Source organism: Trichoderma camerunense (assembly GCF_050948025.1).
Source record: "Trichoderma camerunense strain CBS 138272 chromosome Unknown V8C40scaffold_6, whole genome shotgun sequence".
Lineage (NCBI taxonomy): Eukaryota > Fungi > Ascomycota > Sordariomycetes > Hypocreales > Hypocreaceae > Trichoderma > Trichoderma camerunense.
This window is the reverse complement of record NW_028145364.1, coordinates 308,102-326,026: the sequence shown is the minus strand read 5'-3', so window position 1 is coordinate 326,026 and position 17,925 is coordinate 308,102. Positions and strand designations below refer to the sequence as shown.

The following is a 17,925-nucleotide window of genomic DNA, read 5'->3' as shown; positions in this document are numbered from 1 at the left end:
ACGAACTCGCGTAATGGCTTGAGTAATGACTTCACGTAGTCACGTGGATGTTAAGTGGTGGGGTGTCAAGATTACATAACGCTGAATTATTCTATTTTGGGACTTGGAGTGTTGATTGAAACAGAATTTGGAGATTGAGTAGATCAAGTCACGTCGATTGAGTCTTTGGACGGAAGAATACAGGTGTAAATGCACATAAAATAAATTGAAATAGTATTCAGTCTAGTAGAAAACTCAACATATGCACAATATCAATTTGTAGCTATCAAGGCCTTTCTTTGTTGGAGCGTTGCCTGAGAATGCCCGCGGTGTAAAAGATGTCCCGTGCTGGGATTGCTGATAACCCGAATCCCCAAGAGATGATTGATGACGCTGCGTGTTAGTTAATACTTTTCATGTGCACTCCTTATTCAGCGCTATGATATGATGCCCGAGAGCTTATTTCGAGATACGCCCTCGTGTTCCTTGTTTCAGCTGACTAGCGTATCTGGAACGTCTATGGGCTTCGTCACCGTCACCCTTATATAACAGCCGGTACTTGTGAGACGTCGCAACTCTCGGGTTTCTACAAGTACCCGTCGCGCCTCGCCGTCTCATCTTCCTCGCCATACCTACTTTGCATCTCCTGAGAGGCGCCAACACCATTAAATACCTAATTACCTATTTACTTGTCTTAAGCAGTGCCCTTTAACATTACAAACCCGATTTTAATTATCATTATTTATTTGTATCTGGCAATCATGAGTTGTGAGTCCTCAACTGCCATCGAATGGGTGCGGAATGCACTGACAATTTGTAGCGTGGCTCAACACGACTGCGACACTGCAGAATGTGACAACTCTACCCGCGGGGATCACAAGTGCTAGGGCCCTAGAAATCATACAAAATCACAATCTTCACATGCAGTGTGATCCTCACATGGTCAAGTTCGAGCCCATTCCTCGGCCATCAAAGGTTGAGACCCCAACTATCCCAGCCAACAGAGGGCTTGTCGCAATAGGGGAGCCTGAGTACTACTCTGTGACGGATAAGGTGCACACGCTCCCTGCTGGCCTATGGGACTCTAATGTTGAGAGCACAAATGAGTTTGTGAATCTGGAAAAGGGCGTTTTCGTGAGGCTGTACAGCCCGCTCAATGTGGTGATGGAGACGGTCTGGACAGTGAGAGAGAATGAGAGTGGCGGGATCGAGCTGGTCGAGGATGTGCTGATCAAGGCATCCAGACTGCTGGTTGGCACGGTGAAGAATATGTGCAGCCAAAACTGGACGACGTTTCACGGCAAGATTGTGAATCTGATGAAGGAGAGCCCGGCGTCATCATAGAAGTAGGTGGGCAAATGCAAATGCATGTCATCTTGTCAGCGTCTCAGCAAGGCGGGGAAAGGAATTACATGTATTGATGCTTGCTCCTTGGTACGAAGCGCTGTATTAATGGGATTCTCTTTTCTTTCTTTCCTTTTCGTTTGATGGCTGTATCCTGTTTTTGTAGGGAATCTGCTTCGAATATTGGCCATAGAAGTATCCCATAGGCTTCTTTCTCTTTTGCGTGTCTTGTGCTTATTCTTATTTGCTGCAGATAACGATGACATTCCGAGGAGGCTAAAAATTGGCACCGCGTTGCGCCAGCCAAACGAAACGAATGGCTGAGGCTTCACGCGGCTAAACCCCGCCTAAGCGCTGCGCCTCTCCCTTGGACTTCAATGTCAGGCATCTCATTTGATCTTTACAACTTCTCTCGAGACGAATCATTTGCATCCACGACATTCATTTCATCTGGGGCTGGTGAAGCTGCATGAAGAGATGGCTGTGAAGAACCCAAGCCAATCTCTTCACGAGTGAGCTGAGCTGAGCTGAGCGTTTGTGTTCTCTTCGTACGAGATCAATTCCATCACGAAAACAACAAGTTTAGTCCATGACAACAACGCCATATCCAGCCATCAGAGGCCCGACGCAAAAATGTCCCTCCAGGTGAGATGGCCCGACGTGTCCGTCACAAAGCAAAAGGCTCTTGAGGATGCAAAAAAGATGCAAAATGCCGTCTTCGAGAGCTGCACAAAGGCCGGCAAGCAAGCCCCGCAGTATGAGCTTCAAGAGCTCGTTGGCAAGGGAAGTTTTGGTCGGGTTTACAAAGCGACCGCCATGAAAACCGGCCAGTTGGTTGCCGTCAAGATCATCGACATTGAGGAGAGCGACACGCTGAATCCCAAGCTGGCCGACACTTACAGCGACCTGCTCAAGGAGATCAATGCCCTGCAGTTGCTGAGCGACAGCGGGGCCAAGAACATCAACCACGTTATCGAGGCGCTGCCGGTTGGTCAGTCCATGTGGATGGTGACCGAGTATTGTGCCGGAGGGAGCGTTGCTACGCTCATGAGGCCAACGGCCCCCGGCGGATTGTTGGAGAAATGGATCATTCCCATTGTGCGTGAAGTTGCCGAGGCCATTCATTGGGTCCATGGCCAAGGCATCATCCATCGCGATCTCAAGTGTGCCAATGTCTTGGTCACCGAGACTGGCGATGTTCAGCTGTGTGACTTTGGCGTTGCCGGTGTGATCGAAACAAAGGTTGACAAGCGGACGACCTTTATTGGAACTCCTCACTGGATGGCGCCTGAGCTTTTCGACAAGGATGCATCATATGGAACCGAGGTCGACATTTGGGCTTTTGGTGCCATGGTGTATGAAATTGCATCTGGCTTGCCACCGAATGTCACTGCTGGAATTGATTTCTCGAGACTAGGGTCGCATCTGAAGCATCATACGCCCCGACTCGAGGGTGATCAATATTCAGCTGGCCTGAGAGATTTGGTGTCCTACTGCCTTCAGCACGACGCCGCAAAGCGGCCAACAATCGAGCAAGTACAGCTCCACAGATATGTCCGCAACACGGAAGAGTCGCACCCGACCTCCTCTCTCGTTCATCTGGTTCGAGCCTTCAAATTGTGGGAGGCTCAGGGAGGAGATCGGAGGTCGCTCTTCTCCGCCGGCGGCGCCCAGGGCTTGGCTGATCTCTCAGCCGCAATCTCCAACGACGAGTGGAACTTCAGTACGACTGCCGCCTTTGACCAACAAGTCCTCGACCAAGGCGATGCTCAAGATGTTTACGATGTGTATGGGTCAAAGGTGGAATTCAATCCGGAAGGCTATGATGAAACGTCTCGTCCACAAAAGCCCAAGTCGCGAAGGAGGCCTCCACCTCATCTTCCTTCGGTGAAGGCACCTTTGGAGAAGATATTTGATCCGAATACCATATCTACCTATGAAGAAAACTCGAGAGCGTATTACAGCCAACCCTTCCAGGCCCCCATCTCGGATCTACCTCTCCGGGACGAGACCGCACCTACGCCAGACGTCAGAGAATCCCTGATTGATCTGGACGTATCGCTTCACGGCGGAGAGCTGTCGCAGTTTGTCGACCTGGACACGATCAAGCCCAGCGATTCGCATGTACCTTTGGATTATGACTTTGATGATGCAAGCTTCGTCAGGGGACCGATGAGCGACCCAATTGACCTCAAAGACAACAGGCGTACTCAGGATTGGAAATTTCCATCCATGACGGCTCCTGTGTCTGCCGATCCGCAGGAATTCAAATTTCCTTTCACCAACAACCTTCCCCCGCCAGATGATGGCCGACCTGCACTTGTTCACCACGCCGCCACCGAACCGCCCTACCAACATACTGCTAGTCTTAGCGAACTTTCGCAGACGGCCTCAGCCGACCATCGTGCATCTGTGGGGAGCTTGATAGATCTCGACATGAGCTTTGCTGACTCTTCGACTGACTTTACCCGCCCTTCGACGTCTCATTCTGATGTCGGCTCCATCAGCGGCTCGGAGATTGGTGGCGGGAATCCCTTTGAGCTGGAGAAACACGCTTCGCTCTACGTCATGAATGCTACGAATCGAGAGCCCTCGATTTACATCTCAGATGACTCTGAGTATGCACACGTGCTCACGAGTATCCCCGACCTCTCGTTGGATGAAGAGTCGAAGCACGATGACTCTCATATTACCAGAGAGCCAAACACTGCGGTATTCAACGAAGGCCGGCCCTACTCTCTGAGCGACTTCGCCGATATGGATCCCGAACTACCTCCAGAACCAGCTCCCGCTCCAAGCACGCCCCAGTACGCACCGTCGCAGTATGCATCGTCACAGAGAGAATACTCGCCGCGTAGCCGGTCTCCGCATAGCCAATCTCCGCCCCTTCCGCGTCCGCGTCCTGCTATGCGGCACTTTGAGGCGCCGCTTCCTCCTCTCCCGGCGGCGCCTATGCCGAATGCCATGCTGGGACAAGCTTCACCTGAAGAAGTTAGGAGTGAGTTAAGGCGGTTGGCGATGAGTCTTGGGGACCATCTTACGTATGTTAATTCGTATTTGTCGACTTTGCCTGTGAGGAGGAAAAGTACGCATACGCACTACTCGTTGGACCCAGAGGGTGGTGCGATCTAAACTTGGGGCGTTTTGTGATTAGGGCTGGGAGAGAGGCGTAGTGTGATTATGTTATTTAGAAAAGAAAAGGGTGTTTGATGGTGATGGATGAGAAGAGGCACGAGATGTCTGTACCATGACAGATGTACGTTAAAAACAGAACTTACTTGCTTTGTAAAGCTTGGTGAAGGGAGATCATTGCAACGCTAGCAATGGCAGATTTACGAATAGGCGCGATGGATAAGTCAATTGTTGGATTCAATGGGGAATTTGTTTTTAGGTTTCAATACATTAGCACTGATATATTTCCACATTGTGATGCATCTTTTTCACCGTTCTATGAATCCTCTCCCTCATGAGAAGCCAACCATGTTACCCATCAACAGAGCCTGATACTTCTCAATCGCCTCCCCAAGCTTAATAAGTACGCCCGCGGATAACATCTTGACCTCGTTTTCTTCTCCTCCATCTTCACCTCGAATCTTATTAAACACCGTCGCAGCCCATTCCCGCGTCTCCATGACCTCGCGCCCCTGAGTCTCGCACAACCTCCGCATATCCCCATCATTCACCTCCAACAACGAAGCCATAGCGACGAGCCAGCCCTTCAACGCACCGAGATCATCTTGTGTATGAATCCTAACAGCGAGAAGTAAATCCCACAGCTCCGTCGTGAGCTGCGGCAGCGAAAGCGTCGAAGGGCCCGCTGAGTGGATGATTATGCCCAGTGTCTGAAGATATAATGCCAGCAGCGCGGGGTTGAGGATAACGGGGCGGGATGAGCGAAGGGCGACCTGGAAGTGGGCGGTAAGAGGGTAGAAGAAGGACTCTGCGATGAGGGCGGCGGTGGTATTGGGAATGGCACGGACTCGAGGCTTTGCTTTGGTCGTAGACTTGTATCGGGCTGTAAAGGTTTGGAGCTTGAGGATATCGGGTCCGGTCGTGGCGTCAGCTGCTTTGGCGGCCATGGGTTGCAAGAAAGAAGATGTGAGGGATTGCGTTATTGTGTCTAGAGCGGTTGAAGGTAGTGCTTTTAGTTGAGATGGGGGGTTCGCATCGCCCTGCTTGGGTGAGTCGAGGTATAGCTGCTCAATTTTCTCTGGCAGTCGCTTGGAAGGGAACGATGCGTTGGCCTGGTATTCAGAGACGTCGAAACCAGCGAGTTCTCTAGCTGATAACCCAATGGCAACGAGCACCTGCGTCCGCTGCGACAAGGAATAGTCGCCTTCGAAAAAGGTCCGGGAGAACCAGGGGGCCATGGATTTCGGCTGCGCGACGATCAGAGCCATCATGCCCTGAAGTTTTAAATCTGAAAAATCTTCTATATCAAACTTGTCTTGCAGTCCGACGAACAAGCCGGCGAGCTCATCTGCGTGTGAGCTCACTTCCATGCCAAAGTTTGCTTTCCTCCGAATCAAGAGCGGTGCACTCTGCAGGGCCAACTTTTGTTTGTCATATGATTCTGTGTCGCGAAGATATAGAATCAGATCACGGATATAGACGGGGGCTTTTGGTTTATTCCGTTGGACTAATGTCGCGTCGTCGTCGGAATCTTCTGGGTCAGAACCTTTGGCATAAGGGACGAGATCTTCTTCGTCGTCTGAGGAATCAATTTCTTCGATGATGGCTATGGGTTTGATGGTTGAGATATTGGGCTCGGGTTTTGTTTTTGGCTTCGGTTTTGGCTTGTGCGTTCGTTTTTGAGGTGGTCGGGTCTCCTTCTTCACTGGTAGTCCTGTAAATTCTGTCTTGAGGATAGGTTCAATAGAGCCAACTTCATCGGAGATGGTGGTGAGAGATTTTAACCACTGAGCCTCTTCGCTCTCTGTCTCTTCCATATGAAAGTCAAGTTTCTGGCTCTTGTCGTCCATCAAGGTTGAGAGAGATTCTCCAACAACCAAACCCAAGAATCGAGCTCTTGCTTGAGTTGCTGCGATGCGATTTGAGATTGCTGTCAAGTAGGAGCCAGACCTGACAATTATTCTCAGCTTGATGGGCGACAATCTGGAGATGTACCCTGCACTTAGCAGCAACACTTCTGTATGGACTGAAAGGTGTCAGCACGCTGCGCATTATGAAATGTTTAAAGGAGCCGTACCGTTTTGTTGCAATATTGCTGCATGTTTGATGTATAATTGATCCCCAAACTGGGCCAAGCTCTTCTCAAACACAGTTGTAATACCATCCTTATTTTGGGCTACAACCGCGAGAATCGCTCTTCGAATGCCTACAGCGTCTCCCAGGCCAGCACCAGAGGATGAAGCACACCAGGCAACGAGATGGTTATAGAGAGTATCATTGCCTTTTATGACTGCGTCAATAATACCAGCGACGGCGGAAATGAGCCCTCTAGAAGATGGGTGGTCTAAATCGAGACTGTTCAGTTGCTGAGCAAGGTGCTGTAGTAGGATATTCATGGTCTTCCTGGCGCCATGTGGCTGAGCAAAGCAAACTTTGGCAAAGTCCTGGGGATTATTTCCCTTTTGAAGAAGAAGGCCATCAATGACCGTCTTGACAAGGGTTTCTACGATATGTAAGTGGAGGGTAACGATGCTGATATCTGCAAAACGTACCAAGATAGCCTAGCGACATTCCTCGCTGAAAAACGTCTGAGCAAAAGTGCAATTCGCTTTCGCCTCTTATGAGCTTAGCCCAGGCTATGACATTATGACCAATCCATTGTGAAAACTTGGCTCCATCAGCCGGCCATATTGTATTGGAGCGAACATTTTCTGACCCAGCAGCTTCAATTGCTTCCGCAGCGATAGATTGTATACGACCCCCGGTGATTAAGGAAAGCATTGCCTGAGATTGCACCTTTTTCAGTGTTTGAGCACCCAGCCTCTCCGTTGAAGCTGTCCACAAGGTTTGAATGGCGTTCTCACCATCCAGCACTGTCGCCAACAAGTCGAGGAAAATGTTAATATGCAGCACCAGATCAGGTCGCTTTAATTCTTTAGATCCAGACTTTTGCTCTTGTATGAGCGCTTTGAGTTGAGAAAGAACGGCGTTAAGTCCGGTGACGCTTTGTAAACATGTCACAAATAGACGTAAGTCACTGCGATCGCCTTCAACGCCGTCGCTTTCACCACCTTCTTTCAACAAAGCCCAGTAGTTGGAGGCAATATCTGTGACCAGCACGTGAACTATCGCTGCGCTTTTTGGACCTGGGACGTGAATATTGAAACTATCCGTCCGTCCATCATCTTTGGTGAGGTATCTCAACACCTGGACAAGGGAATCGTAATCCGGCTGGTTTCGAAGAAGCTCCAAAGCACCATCCGGTGAGTCTATCTGAGAGATCTTGGGGATCTCAGCCACCCTCTTAGTCGAACTGACCTCGGATAGGAGCGGCTGGGCATCTTTCCGGGGCTTGAGATATGTGGTGCTGACCGGGGTCAGTAGTTCGTCCATAGCCGCTACCTTGCGCTTCTGAAGATAATTCAGAGTAGCGGTAGCGGCAGTTGTAAGGCCATCAAGCTGATAAGATAGTTGATAATACTGAAATAACTCCCAAGGTTCAAGCACTGGGTAGACGAAAGATGACCAGCTCTTTTATTGCTTGCTTGTGGTTGTTGAAGCTTAGAAAGACGCAGAGCTACTAAGCTGCGAACAAGTGAAGGCCAGACCCCACCTTCACCTGACCTCACCGATGCTCACCGACCTCCACCGAGCCCAAGGCAAGCTCTCCCCACCTTGCCCAACAGCTGCACGGAGCTTCCTCTTCCTCCTCCATACTCAGCACAGCACCTGCGAATCCCACAATCTTTCGACCTTTTCATATTAGTATTATAAACTCCAGTTCGACCATAATTTACCGCGAGATGAGTGTCGAGACCCAGAGAGCAGCGGATGTCGCTGCCGACAGCGAAAAGGCACGATGGTCAGTGCCTGAAATGGTGATGCGATTGCCCGAACATGTATTGACGGAGATGCAGGAAGTACCTCGAGCAAATCAGGCGCACGCCAGGCCCGTTTACAAACCCAGAGGCTGTGGAAGACGAGTTTCTGGCCCAATTCGAGCGGTTCAAGATTCTGTACGTAGCACAAGAGGCGAAGCAGAAGTAGAGGCGAGAGTTTGGCTAACCAGACGCAGGGTGATGTTTGTCATACCTTGCCCCGAGATTTCCTACTCGAAGCTGAAACTAATGGCGGCGGCAGTGGCGCAGGTGGTTTGGGATGCGAAATTCTTAAGAATCTAGCCATGTCCAAGTTCAAGGATATCCATGTAATCGATATGGGTGAGGCGCATCAAGTATACATGAAGAGGTCAGCCGTTTGAACTAACGCAGTGCACGGATAAGATACCATCGACATCTCCAATTTGAACCGACAATTCCTCTTTCGCAAATCAGACGTTGGGAAATTCAAGGCCGAAGTCGCAGCCAAGTTCGTCGAGCAAAGAGTCAAGGGTGTCAAAATCACAGCTCACAATAAACGGATCCAAGATTTCGACGATGAATTCTACAAGCAGTTCCAGCTCGTCATCTGCGGCCTGGACAGCATCGAAGCTCGACGGTGGATCAACGCCATGCTGGTCTCTATCGCGGAGGAGTCTGAAGATCCTGATGGAGTCAAACCGCTGATTGACGGCGGTACCGAGGGCTTCAAGGGCCAGGCCAGGGTCATCTTTCCCTCTTTTACTTCATGCATAGAATGCCAGCTAGACATGCACGCACCCAGAGCTGCTGTCCCGCTCTGCACGATTGCTTCTATCCCGAGGCAGCCGGAGCACTGCGTGGAGTGGGCTCACGTCATTGCCTGGGAACAAGAGAAGCCATTTCCAAAGCTCGACAAGGACGATCCCGAGCATGTCACATGGATCTACCAAAAGGCTCTCAAGCGCGCAGAAGAGTTTAACATTCCAGGAATCACATATTCGCTCACGCAAGGAACGATCAAAAACATTATTCCTGCCATTGCCTCAACAAATGCCATCATCGCGGCCGCGTGCTGTAACGAGGCATTCAAGATTGCCACAACCACAGCGACATGCCTGGGTTTTGAGAACAACTATATGATGTACTCTGGTAACGACAGCATCTACACGTATACATTCAAGCATGAGAAGAAGGAAGACTGCCCGGTTTGCGGACGGGAAGCGCGGCCCTTGGACGTTGATCCCAACATGACGCTGCAGGACCTCTTGGATTCGTTTGCCGTTCGTCCCGAAGCTCAGCTAAAGAAGCCATCCATACGAGCGGAGGGCAAGACTCTTTACATGCAGGTTCCGCAAAGCTTGGAAGAGCAAACCAGACCAAACCTGAATAAGTCGCTCAAAGACTTGGGGCTGGAGAATGGCCAAGAGGTTGTGGTTACCGACCCTGCATTCCCCCTCGAATTCAACTTTTTCTTTAGGTTCAAAGCAGAGAGTTCCTAGCGGGGCTTTCATCAGTTCTTGTCTATTATATTTTTCTTTTTCATCTGTGATGACGCTTTGGGTGTTTTACGGAAGGGTTTCTTTTCATTTTGGGCATTTTCCTGGCGTTGGAGACACTATCGGCGGGACGCACTTCTATATAGTCCTCTTTCTTTCTGGAGGTCATATCAGCACATCTTTGTACATGTCCAAAGACTTGAAGCAAACAAGAACAAGAGAGGATCTCAGATATTTTGATTTCTTTTCTTTTATTTATTCATATCCATGAGATAAATGAGACACACAGAGAAGAAGCAGAAAAAATGCATGCGTCGAAACTTATGTACAACGCAGTTAACCATGCCCCCCGTTTATGTACAAAAAACGCCTTCAACCAAAACAAAGACCAATTATTGAACCATGTTGATGACCTGCTGCTCCAACTTTTTGCACTTTAGCTTTAGATGCTTGACCGCCTCGAGGAACAGCTCGTCGCTGTCCCACTGCCCCGTGCTCTCGATGGAGAAGATGAAGTGGTCTCTCCTCCGGCCGAGCTTGACCTTGCCCTCGAACTCTGGGTGCCGCAGGGCCTCTCTGCTGACGGTGTCCTTCATCGAATCCTTGACCACGGCCTTGAACTCGCCGGCGTGGCCCTCGTAGCCGCTGCCGGACTTGCTGGCCTCTTCCCGCGTGACCTTTTCGAGGCCGATGACGCCCTGGGGGAAGCACCGCTGGAACTTTTCGGCGTCGGCGCCGATGATGGGCTTGGTGATGTGGATGAGGGGCAGCAGGCGGTACGAGGCGGTGGCGACGGGGGAGAATTTGGAGTGGTCGGCGCCGATGCCCTTGTGCATGTGCATGGCCAGGTTGATGGTCTGCTTCGGCCGCAGCTTGGCGATGAGGATGTCCGGGTTGACGGGGACGATGGCGTTGTCGCCGCTAAAGTACTCGACCTGCCTTCCCGTGGGCACGAAGACGATGTCCTTTGCGTAGACGTGGGCGTGGTTGTACGCCTTTAACGGGTCGTTTTCGTTTGGTGCGGCGTCCTCGTTGACGGTGCATGTGACGTTGAGCTCGAGGCGCACCGTGTTCCAGTCGAAGCTGTTTGCGTAAGGGTCCTCGCCTGCCTCGGGCTTCTTGTACCACTTGAGGAAGTTGTGGATGCCGTCACGCCCGCCATTAAAGGGAATCAGCCCCAGCCTGTGGGCGAGCACCTCGTCCTGGATCACGGAGGTGTTGTTCTCGATGTAGACGTCCTCGATGGCGAGCGTCGGGATCTCGGCGATGAGGATGCGGCGGAAGGCGTTGGCCAGCGAGGCGTCGATGCCGATGAGCGAGAAGGACGCATCGTTGAGCTCGTTGCGGTGGAACTGGACGGAGAAGGCGGATCGGAAGCGCTCAATGGAAAAGGCGTGGTCTTCGCCAGGGAAGTGGCCGGGGAAATCTGTCGAGGCAACGTTGGAGACTGTCTCTTTGTTGATGCCAACCGTCTATAAAGAAAAAAGAAGATGTCTCTGTCAGCACTCATGGGGAAAAAGAAATCCGGGAGAAAAAACTTCAGCGCGAGGCTGGTAGGAAAGGAATTGATCTCTTACGTTTCGGCGCAGCAGCTCCTCCGCACTGGGAGCCATTGTATTTGTGCTAGAATATGAAGATTGGAGAAGCAGAAAAGGATTGACTCGGCTCGACTGGATGGTGATCTGGGGAAATTTTTTGGATGCGATAACGATTTGACGATAGCTAGAATTTAGCCCCTCCAAGGTGAGAGTCGGTGAAAGACGGCGCTCACCGAAAAGGGCGGGTCTTGGGGATCCGGCGCTAAGCCGGTTTAGGATTTGGCGACACTTGGTTGTAAGTACTCTGTGAAGGTCTCATTTCATAACCTACCTAGTACCTACAACAGACAAGAGATGGCAAGACTAATTGCATGAAGAGGTCTAACGAATCATGTTGATTATTAGAGGTGTAACTGTGTAATTGTTATCATATCTTTTTATACAGCCTTCTGAGGACATCATCTATTAAATACCCCTGTATGGCTCTTATTCGCTACAGCTGCTTATTATGTACCGCCTGGCAGCCAACCAACATGCAGGATTCAGTGATTTACCAGATGCAGGCACATACATATGCAGGTGGTGTCGCTTCTGCCATTGTTGTTGTTACTTCATCTTCGCGTTTTACCTCACCTCATCACTCTTGATCCCTCTTCCCCTTAAAGAAACCAGTATAATAAAAGACAACACCATGGATCCCCCTCCATCCTCCCAGTATCAGTATCAGGATGATTCTCAAGACGAATCACAAGACGAGCCTCAAACTGCCCCCCCTCCATCCTCCCAATCCCACTTTGATAAGTTCCAAAATTTCACGCCCACCCACGACGCGCCCTTCGACAAGGAATTCGCCCGCCTCGCCCTCTCCCAACAATGGATCCCCGGCTCCCAGCAATACACAAAGCAGCGCACCATTGCCATGCGCGAAGAGCTCAAAACGCACTACTTCTCCTCCCAGTCCCAAAACCCCAACAACAGCACCCAGGAACAAGAAGAGCGAGAGCTCACGGAAGAAGAAATCCTGCAGGGATACCAAGATCTATGCGTCGAAGTCGGCATCCCACCGTGTGACACTACTGCGGAGTGCAAGGAGAATCTCAAGAAGAAGCTGGTTAATATTGTGGATTTGATTGATGCGAGGCGCACGAATAAAAAGGTGAGGGTGTGGCGCGACTTTCAGGCGTTTCGGAAATATACCCTGCAAAAGGAACATAGAATCAGCGTCGACGAGGCGAAAAAGGATGGCGGGTATCTTTCGTCTCTGCTGCAGCATTTGCGATATCCGCGGGACCAAAGAAGAGCCAAAATGAAGAGGGCGGGTATGAGTCGGAGCGGGTGAGATATGTGAGAAATGCTATGTATTAATTAATTCAATAATGCTACCAAGGCGGGTCAATTGGGATGCTGTCTTAGACGCATCGCTGCTACTATAATGAGGCCAAGAAATCTTGCAGTAATGAAAAACGAATTCATTGATTAAGTCTCTTCTTGACTAACAACAATCAATCCTAGCACCCTAATACAATATTCAAGGGGGAAAAAAAGTATGCAGAATTCATAACCCATATCGAGTCGCTTTAATTGTCTGCCAAAGCTGAGCTTTCATGATATGCTATCTACCCTATTGACCCATTGCAGTAACCTAAATTTTCATCCTACAAATCAAGCAGCCCTGCTATATCTCGCAAAGCTACCATGCCCGTCCGTCCCAGTGTTTTTTTTTTAATCTTTGGTTTTCCGCTTGTTTCCATTTACTCAATATCTTCCATGTTCCACACACTAACGCCCTTCTTCTGTACGTTGTCCTTCAATCTCCCAAGAATTGCCTGTCGCTTGGCCCTCTTGTCCATTAAATCTCCCTTTTCATCCCTGCTGTAGCCGCTGACCTTCTTTCGAGGCGTCGACGTCTTCACCGGAGTTCCAAGAGACATGACGCTGCTGGATAAGCTCTGGCGCATGTTACGGGCCGGTGTGGCGTCCGGAGAGAGCAAGATGCTCCTCCTTGACTGTGGTGTCCGGAAAGAAGGAGATTCCTCTCTGCTGGGAGTCTCCAACCGCATCCTCCGCAACTGCGTTTCCAACACATCAATGTCTCCGCTACGCTTCTCCACCATGCTGGTCATTTTCGTGATGGTCTTCATCACGGCCTCCACGGTAGGAACGTTTGTGGTTCCCCTTCCGGACGCACTGGAAAGCGATGCAATGCGAGTCTTGAGAAGAGTTAGTGATTCTTCCGCTTCGGCAAGCAGCTTTGAGAAGTTTGTATATTCCCTCCTCAGCTCATTCTGCTGCGTTTGCTGTTCAGCACTAAGGGGGAGCGACCGCGCAGCCTCCGCCTGGTTGGGATCCACCCTCGCCATGATGACCCTTTTCAGATCCTCCTGCTTGGCTCGCAGCCGATGCATGTCCTTGGCCAGCTCCTGGCAGGCTTCGAGCTGCTCGGTTAGATCCTGCACTCGACCATCCTCCAGGTCACCAGAAAGTTCAACCTCAAGAATCTCTCCCAAGTCGCCAATCTCGCATAGAACCCAATCGTCTGGATGATCGAGATCGTCAGGGCTCCGGCCGTCAGGAACACCGCCCTCCGTATGACCCTTTATAAAGGCTCTTACAGAGCGAGCGTTGAGTCCAAGAGTGTCAATCATTGAGTTGATGTCCCTATAAACAGCTTCAACTTGAGCAGGAATGCTCTCTTGGGCCGGCGGTGCAACGTTGGAGTGAGCAATAAACTCATCCAGCTCCAGAGTGCCCTCAATTTCAGAGGCGAGGACCCTTTGCACTTCTTCATCCTCTTCATCGATCAACACCCGACTTTCTTCGGCTTGCTGTCGTTCTCTCAGTTTTCTGGACTGAGCTATGAATGCATCATCAGCAGCTGTTTTGTCTTTACCAGCACTAGCTGATGCAACGAGTTGCGACTTTTTAGGAGCCGAGAACTGAGGAGCTACGCCTGGCGCACTGGCGGATCTAGTGATATCCGGAATGAGAGCACGGTTTGGCGCTCCGCCTCGCACGGGGCTGGGCGATCGAGGGATCGCGTCTGGCTGGGCAATCGTGGGTGTGCTTCGGCCGACCTCTCCAAAAAGTTGTTGCGACCGACCCCGATCAGCTCTGGAGGTGTCTGCAAAGCCGTTGAATGGGCCTTTTGGCGTGCCCAATCCCATGGCCGTGGGACTAAGATCTCTAGCCACATCCACGCCGCTGCCCTCAGAAGCTTCCTCGTCCAAATCACTCTCTGCCTCTCCATCAGAGGGGAGCGCCGGAGCAGAGGTTACGCTCGGTCGAGTCTTGGGCGCAGAAGTAGGAAGCCCGAATGCGGCTGGTGGAGCGGCATTGCTGGGTTTGGAAAAGAAGTTTGACTTGACTGGATCGGGAGGTAGAGGAGCATCCTCAACGACGGTGGGAGGCTCATCAGAAGGCTTCGAAACTTTGATAAAGCTAGATGATTTTGATGCGCCTGTATCCTTGGCAGCCGCATTCTTATCGGTCCCGCTCGGGCCTGTGGCAAAAGGATTGCTCGGTTTGGAGGTAGCGGTACTACCGAATGAGCTAGATGTGGTGGACGTTACAGACGAGTCAGATGACTCGCCAATAGGATATGAAGACTTGCTGGTCGCATCTGGAGGAAGAGGTGTGGCAAAGGGATTGGCAACCTTGGGTGTGGGCGTCTTGGACTCGTCTTCGGCTGGTTTTGTAGCGGAACTAAAAAGTCCAGAGGATGTAGCGGGTGGTTTTGAAGCGCTTCCAAACGACCCAGAGCCAAACAAGCCAGAGCCACCTGCAGGTTTGGCAGCGGCCCCTCCTGTACCAAATAATCCGGTACCAGTAGCTTGAGGAGTGGCTGTCTTGCCGCCAAAGAGCGAAGTCGTGCTAGTGGTTGATGCAGCAGGGATTGTCGTTGAAGGGGCACCAAAGCTTGACGTTCCTTGAGATGCTAACGGAGTTGCAGATCCAGTTCCAGTTTGTGGAGATGCCTCACCGGTATCCATATCTTCATCTTTGGCCGATACTGCGGAGTCAGGAGCCTTGGTTGCAGCATCGTTGAGAGCAGATCCAAAAGTAGATCCAAACATTGACGACCCAGAAGCTGCCGGTGCTTTGTCATTGCCTCCTTGGGACGGATCGGGCTTGAATGAACTTTCCAGCTTGAAAGGAGCAGAGCCAAAAACGCTGCCAGACGGCTTCTCTTGGCTGCCAAAGACACTCCCGGCAGGCTTTGGCGGAAAGGCTGTGTCTCCTGAGGTGGATCCAAAAGCGCTCCCAGCTCCAGCTAGAGTGCCGCCACTACCAAAGACACTACCCCCAGTATTGCTGCTATTGTTGCCGGCAAGGGAAGCAAAGCCACCCTGAGAAGAAAACGAAGCGAATCCTCCAGAAGAACTAGGTGTGGAGGCTTGAGCTGTGCTTGCAGGTGTGCTCCCAAACGGGCTTTGAGCGCTCTTGTTTGCAAAACTAGCAAAACCCGACTGGCCAAATGCTGGAGCGGCCGCTGCCGCTGCTCCTGTTCCTGCACCAGCAGATGCCCAGGGAGAGGCTCGCATACCAAGTTGCGAGGATTGACCGAATCCTACGGCGCTCGGCTTTCCAAACGTGGCGGCTGGTGCTGCTGACCCAAAAGCACTCGATCCAAAGGCCCCTCCTGTACTGGGCGCAGCAGTTCCCGATGCTGCTGCCGTACCCCAAGGTGACGCCTTTTGACCAAGCTGCGCCGAAGACCCAAAAGCAGGAGTAGCTGCGCTTGATGAAGAAAAGGGGGATGGCCCTGCGTTAGAAAAGGGGGATGCCGTAGATGCGGCAGGTGCTGGCACAGATCCCGCATCTCCCTGGACTGCCGTCAGCCCTGGATAGGGCATGGCTCTCTTGATTGAGTCGGTATAGATGATCCACCATGAGCAGAGCACACCTTCATGAGTGAGAATCCAGAATCCTGGCAAGGGAGTAGGCGATTCTTCGAGCTCTTCGTCTGATGGTATGGGCTTGTAAATCTTATCCTTGCTGGAAAGATCAAGAGCAACTCCAATGGGTGTAGAATCGTCCGCGGAGTCAGTCATCGGAAGTGTTGGTCGTTTAGAGTCATCGAGCAACTCGGTAGTAGTGAAGACATTTGTGATGGACTCGGCAGGTAAATCGGTTGTCAGCGCATTTTTAGATCGGGTCAGCAGGCCAACATCAGTCGATGCAGTAGACGAGACGATGAGAAGGTCCTGCAGATCTGGGGGGAAATCTCGTAATCGTAGTATAGAATGATGGGGGACCTTGTCTGATCCAAAAGGTTGAACAGGGTCCGTGAGTTTTTGGTAGGTGAATGATGAAGGCGGTTGGCGCGTAATGATGTGATAAATGGAAGAGGGAGGCGAGTCACTAGTTGAGTGGATAGAGAGCCAGAGGTTGTTCTCAAGCCATGTAAGTGATGATACTATTTGAAACATGGTTAGCATAGGCCTTTTCTTTATTGGAAGACAGTAGTTCTTACCATGGCAGTTGGCTACATTGGGAGGGTTGGGGATATCGGCTTTCCCCTCTCCCTCGGGCGTCATTTGGTGGATGGTGCCATCCGCTAATCCAGCACAGAGCTGCTTGCCCTTTGAACTCCAACTAATACAGCTAACTTGGTTCTTGAGTGCATTGCTTATTTTTCTTTCTTGGAGATTTGCCATGTGGAGGTTGCCGTTGTTTGTGACAATGGCACAAAGCTCTGGAATTGTTGGGTTTGGCACCAACGACCTAAGAGCTTCCCCATTGGTAGAGAGCTCAAACGCGGAATTTGAAGACCCCTGGAGAAGGCTTTGAACTTGGTAAACAGCAAGGCCACCACCGGATTCTGCAGAGAGCACCAGGTAATTTTCGTCGGCGGTAAAGACGAGTTGCGAAACCCGCATGGGCATAGGGATCTTGAGCTGCGGCTCAAAGCCGCGAATGTCGGAATCGCCATCTTTAGGAGCCTCGAAAGCTTTTCGAATCGACTCGGTCGTGGCGATGATCAGCTGATCAGGACCAGCGGCAGCAACGAGACCTCTCTTCGAGGCAAGGCTGAGCAACGAGGATGTAGCGGTCGGTAGTGTCTCCCAAGCGGATGTGAGGCGAACCTTGGAATCACCAGCGATGGATAGGAAGCCGAGGGCCTGTGAGGCAGTGTGTTAGTGATGGACTCGCGGCCTGTGTTGAGTTGTACAAAACGCAAAACAAAAAGTGAAGCAAGAAGAAAAAGCTGCTTCCTACCTCTGTCTGGATGGTCTCCAGATGGGGCCCTGCATTTACACCTCCCGAGCCTCCGCCCATGGCGTTGGCCGAAGCGTTGAAGCCAAAAGACATGGCGGCTGAAGAGAGCAACCCGGATGAGCTCCGAATCTCGTCAACTATCCAGCTTCCGGAACATGGGTCTGCGGCGCGCTTCACAGGTCCGTCGCTGGAGCTCCCACCGGCGGGATTCGGGGCCCAATTCGGAGGCAGAGACTGCGAGAATGGCGAGGGCCGGGTCGAGGGCCGAAGAGGCGACAAAACGCGTCGGTTGCTCTGCTGCGGCGGATGATGCAAAAGTAGCGATTGGAAGTGCAGAGGGAACTGCGCTTGTACCAT

General features: G+C 51.3%; 7 protein-coding genes across 7 annotated transcripts; 4 read left to right on the top strand and 3 right to left on the bottom strand.

Annotated features, from left to right (window-relative positions):
- Positions 1-399: 399 nt before the first annotated feature.
- V8C40DRAFT_240445 (uncharacterized protein) lies at positions 400-1,683 on the top strand. The gene is made up of 2 exons (XM_083214803.1): positions 400-747; positions 800-1,683. The coding sequence occupies exons 1-2, from the start codon at positions 741-743 to the stop codon at positions 1,321-1,323; spliced, it is 531 nt and encodes a 176-aa protein (XP_083074699.1). The 5' UTR covers positions 400-740; the 3' UTR covers positions 1,324-1,683.
- Positions 1,684-1,734: 51 nt separating this feature from the next.
- V8C40DRAFT_240444 (kinase-like domain-containing protein) lies at positions 1,735-4,755 on the top strand. The gene has a single exon (XM_083214802.1). It carries the CDS (start codon positions 1,957-1,959, stop codon positions 4,453-4,455), a length of 2,499 nt encoding a protein of 832 aa, XP_083074698.1. The 5' UTR covers positions 1,735-1,956; the 3' UTR covers positions 4,456-4,755.
- V8C40DRAFT_186307 (telomere length regulation protein-domain-containing protein) lies at positions 4,622-8,011 on the bottom strand. Its single transcript, XM_083211795.1, has 3 exons — positions 7,008-8,011; positions 6,533-6,958; positions 4,622-6,481 (listed from the first exon to the last, which is right to left on the bottom strand). Exons 1-3 carry the CDS (start codon positions 7,846-7,848, stop codon positions 4,788-4,790), a joined length of 2,961 nt encoding a protein of 986 aa, XP_083074697.1. The 5' UTR covers positions 7,849-8,011; the 3' UTR covers positions 4,622-4,787.
- A 160-nt stretch (positions 8,012-8,171) lies between these two features.
- V8C40DRAFT_240441 (NEDD8-activating protein UBA3) lies at positions 8,172-10,378 on the top strand. The gene is made up of 5 exons (XM_083214801.1): positions 8,172-8,317; positions 8,373-8,471; positions 8,531-8,536; positions 8,596-8,675; positions 8,739-10,378. The coding sequence occupies exons 1-5, from the start codon at positions 8,259-8,261 to the stop codon at positions 9,812-9,814; spliced, it is 1,320 nt and encodes a 439-aa protein (XP_083074696.1). The 5' UTR covers positions 8,172-8,258; the 3' UTR covers positions 9,815-10,378.
- On the bottom strand, positions 10,037-11,482 carry V8C40DRAFT_240440 (DNA-directed RNA polymerase core subunit RPC40). Its single transcript, XM_083214800.1, has 2 exons — positions 11,389-11,482; positions 10,037-11,283 (listed from the first exon to the last, which is right to left on the bottom strand). Exons 1-2 carry the CDS (start codon positions 11,422-11,424, stop codon positions 10,204-10,206), a joined length of 1,116 nt encoding a protein of 371 aa, XP_083074695.1. The 5' UTR covers positions 11,425-11,482; the 3' UTR covers positions 10,037-10,203.
- Positions 11,483-11,975: 493 nt separating this feature from the next.
- V8C40DRAFT_240436 (uncharacterized protein) lies at positions 11,976-12,814 on the top strand. The gene has a single exon (XM_083214799.1). It carries the CDS (start codon positions 12,041-12,043, stop codon positions 12,686-12,688), a length of 648 nt encoding a protein of 215 aa, XP_083074694.1. The 5' UTR covers positions 11,976-12,040; the 3' UTR covers positions 12,689-12,814.
- Positions 12,815-12,897: 83 nt separating this feature from the next.
- V8C40DRAFT_240435 (uncharacterized protein) lies at positions 12,898-17,906 on the bottom strand. Its single transcript, XM_083214798.1, has 3 exons — positions 17,569-17,906; positions 16,823-17,471; positions 12,898-16,765 (listed from the first exon to the last, which is right to left on the bottom strand). Exons 1-3 carry the CDS (start codon positions 17,659-17,661, stop codon positions 13,101-13,103), a joined length of 4,407 nt encoding a protein of 1,468 aa, XP_083074693.1. The 5' UTR covers positions 17,662-17,906; the 3' UTR covers positions 12,898-13,100.
- Positions 17,907-17,925: the final 19 nt, after the last annotated feature.

Coding starts and splice junctions, on each gene's coding strand:
- V8C40DRAFT_240444 (XM_083214802.1), top strand. CDS start 1,957: ATGTCCCTCCAGGTGAGATGGCCCGACGTGTCCGTCACAAAGCAAAAG.
- V8C40DRAFT_186307 (XM_083211795.1), bottom strand. CDS start 7,848: ATGGACGAACTACTGACCCCGGTCAGCACCACATATCTCAAGCCCCGG. Junction 6,959..7,007: donor AATGTCGCTAGGCTATCTTG/GTACGTTTTGCA, acceptor TACATATCGTAG/AAACCCTTGTCAAGACGGTC. Junction 6,482..6,532: donor AGCAATATTGCAACAAAACG/GTACGGCTCCTT, acceptor GACACCTTTCAG/TCCATACAGAAGTGTTGCTG.
- V8C40DRAFT_240441 (XM_083214801.1), top strand. CDS start 8,259: ATGAGTGTCGAGACCCAGAGAGCAGCGGATGTCGCTGCCGACAGCGAA. Junction 8,318..8,372: donor GACAGCGAAAAGGCACGATG/GTCAGTGCCTGA, acceptor ACGGAGATGCAG/GAAGTACCTCGAGCAAATCA. Junction 8,676..8,738: donor TATCCATGTAATCGATATGG/GTGAGGCGCATC, acceptor TGCACGGATAAG/ATACCATCGACATCTCCAAT.
- V8C40DRAFT_240440 (XM_083214800.1), bottom strand. CDS start 11,424: ATGGCTCCCAGTGCGGAGGAGCTGCTGCGCCGAAAC. Junction 11,284..11,388: donor AGGAGCTGCTGCGCCGAAAC/GTAAGAGATCAA, acceptor TTTTCTTTATAG/ACGGTTGGCATCAACAAAGA.
- V8C40DRAFT_240436 (XM_083214799.1), top strand. CDS start 12,041: ATGGATCCCCCTCCATCCTCCCAGTATCAGTATCAGGATGATTCTCAA.
- V8C40DRAFT_240435 (XM_083214798.1), bottom strand. CDS start 17,661: ATGTCTTTTGGCTTCAACGCTTCGGCCAACGCCATGGGCGGAGGCTCG. Junction 17,472..17,568: donor TGGAGACCATCCAGACAGAG/GTAGGAAGCAGC, acceptor ACTGCCTCACAG/GCCCTCGGCTTCCTATCCAT. Junction 16,766..16,822: donor CAATGTAGCCAACTGCCATG/GTAAGAACTACT, acceptor TGTTTCAAATAG/TATCATCACTTACATGGCTT.